This window comes from Hipposideros armiger, unplaced genomic scaffold (assembly GCF_001890085.2).
Source record: "Hipposideros armiger isolate ML-2016 unplaced genomic scaffold, ASM189008v1 scaffold_292, whole genome shotgun sequence".
In the NCBI taxonomy this organism is placed as follows: domain Eukaryota; kingdom Metazoa; phylum Chordata; class Mammalia; order Chiroptera; family Hipposideridae; genus Hipposideros; species Hipposideros armiger.
Genome location: NW_017731642.1, coordinates 1820450 through 1823210, shown reverse-complemented (window position 1 = coordinate 1823210; position 2761 = coordinate 1820450). Strand labels below are relative to the sequence as shown.

Genomic DNA, 2761 nt, shown 5'->3' with positions numbered 1-2761 from the left:
TGCTCAACATCATTAGTAATTAGAGAAATGCAAGTGAAAACTACAATGCAATACCATTTTTACAGCCACTAGGATGGCTAAAATACAAAAGAGAGACAATAACAAGTGTTAGCAAAACTCAAAACATACATCCTAACAAAAACCTCTACATGAATGTTCATAGCAGCATTATTCATAATTGCCAAAATATAAAAACAACCGGGTGTCTGTCAACTGACGATTGAATAAACAAAATATGGTATATCCATATAATAAAATATTATTCATCAGTAAAAAGGAATAAAGTCCTGATACATGCTACAACATGGCGGAAACTTGAAAACATTATGCTAAGTAAAAAAAATCTAGACATGAAAGGTCGTACATTGTATGGTTCCATTTATAAAAAATGTCCAGAATAGGCAAATCTACAGAGACACGGAGTAAATTACTGGTTGTTAGGGGCTGAGGGAAGGGGGAATGGGAGTGACTACTAACGAGTACAGAATTTCTTTTGAGAATGATGATAATGTTCTGGAATTAGATAGTGGTGATGGTTGCATGATCTTACGAATTATACACTATAAAGGGGTGAATTTTATGTTCTGTGAATTATATCTCAATAACAACCAAAAAAAAATCCAGACAAAAGAAAGAGTATATGTAGTATGTGTTAGTTTTTGTGGAAAAAGAAGGGACAAATGTACCTGCTGACTTCTGCAATAAGAAATACAGGATGAAAGGATAAAACATAAAACAGTGGAATCACGTATCTACAAAGGGCAGGGATGGAGGAACGGGTTATTTTTTGCTGAATGATTCTAGCTAGTCAATACTACAGAGTTACATACAAAGAAAAAATTATTAGCAAAGTACTGAAAATTAAAAGGCCCGGTGAAGATTTGGTCATGTGTTGATCCATATTAGGAAATTAGGAAGAAAGGGAAAAAGAGAAGGAAAAAAGGGAGCAGAGAGGGGGGGGATGAAAGAAAGGAGGAAGGGGTGGGAGAAGCCGAAGGAGGGAGGGAGGTAGGAGGGAAAGAGGAAACTAGGGAAGGAAAAGGGGCAGCCTGACTTGAGCGGGCGTAGTAGTAGCATGGCTCAGTCTTCTCCGTCTTAGACTCACCTTGACATGAGCAGGACAGCCCCCTCTGGGAGTGTAATAGAAGGATGCCTGCTGGACAGTTACCATCAAAGCATTTGTTGGAGCAGCTTGACATGCAAGGGTGACTTGCATATTTTCCACTTCTGAATGGAACAAGAGCTACAGAAAGAAAACATGAAAGGTGTTAGGAATTTCTCTCATAAAGAAAGAAGAGAGGTTGAGCGTTGAGATCACCACGTATTCAACATATATATATATATATACACACAGAGGGTGCCAAAAAAATGTATACACATTTTGAGAAAGGAAAAAACTGTATTAAAATTACACTGATGGTAACCACTTTGAACACCTCTTATAATTGCAGAAGTCAAATGTGACTTTTATTCATCTTTTGTTATCAGTATATATTGAGTATTACAATTTTTTTTTAAAGATTTTATTGGGGAATTGGGGAAGCGGAACAGCCAAGTTGTCCTTCAATCTTAGTTATGGAGGGCGCAGCTAGCTCAGCTCCAAGTCCAGTCACCATCCGGTCGCCTGTCAGCAGCTCGCAGCTGCTCAGCTCAAGGTGTTGTGTTCAATCTTAGTTGCGGGTGGACATAGCCACCATCCCATGAGGGAATCGAACTGGTAACCTTGTTGTTAGGAGCACGTGCTCTCACCAGCTGAGCAATCCTGCCACCTGTTGGCAGCTCAGCAGCAGCTCAGCTCAGGCGCAGCTCACTGGCCCATGTGGAAATCGAACCAGTGACCCTGCTGCTCAGAGCTCATGCTCTTAACCAACTGAGCCACTCGGCCGGCCCAAGTATTACAATTTTAATACAGTTTTCCTTTCATAAAATGTGTATACATTTTTTTGGCACCCTCTGGATATTAATCAAACTGCAGGATGAGCTGAGATCCTTGTTCCTCAGCCACAAGACAATCTGTCTTTCCCTAAGCAGCATTTTATCCCTTGAAGGCAGCCCCCAGACTCGATTTGCTCTGTAGCTGGATACCATCAGTTTTCCCCAAGTGTCAGAAAAGGATGAACAGGCTCTGATAACTAGCAAACACGTGCTCAGTGGCAGACTCTTGTAAAGCTACCGAGATTAATATTTGAAATATACACACACAATACACATACACACAGAAGCAAAGAAATCTGAGTGGAAAAACAGCACCAGGTTTAAAAAGATCAGATAAAAGCTCCAATAAGAAGTGTGTGTATATTTTAAAAGCTTGATACAAAGATGGTTCAGTACAAGTGCTTCTTTTTATTTTTATTTTTATTTTTTTTAACTGGGCCATCCTGCCGCCTGTTGGCAGCTCAGCTCGGGCCGGGCATTGAACCACTGTTGCTCAGAGCTCGCACTACAAGTGCTTCTCTTTAGTGTCTAATAGAAGTTATTGCTAAAATGTCGGAGTCTCTGTAGCTCAAACCAGGCCAATATGCATATCAAATGGGGCAAAGTTATCATTATTTATAGAATTGGGAGCTTTTCTTATAAATGGGAACTAGCCTTACATGAATTAAATACGACTTTTTTATTTTTTTTATTTTTTATTATTATTATTTTTTTTTTATTGGGGAATTCGGGGGATGGGAACAGTACTGGGGGATTGGGGAAGGGGAACAGACAAGTTGCTGTCGTTTTGTTCTTCAGTCTAGTTGTGGAGGACGTTGCTTCACTG

The 2761-nt window shown here is 39.8% G+C and overlaps 1 protein-coding gene across 1 annotated transcript in view; it reads right to left on the bottom strand.

Annotated features, from left to right (window-relative positions):
- Window positions 1-970: 970 nt before the first annotated feature.
- CCDC162 (coiled-coil domain containing 162) overlaps window positions 971-2761 on the bottom strand; it is a gene marked incomplete at its 5' end in the record, with an annotated part of 27479 nt that continues 25688 nt past the window's right edge. Inside the window, 1 exon segment of the mRNA XM_019658970.1 lies at window positions 971-1243. Within this exon segment, the coding sequence (XP_019514515.1) occupies window positions 1028-1243 (216 nt within the window).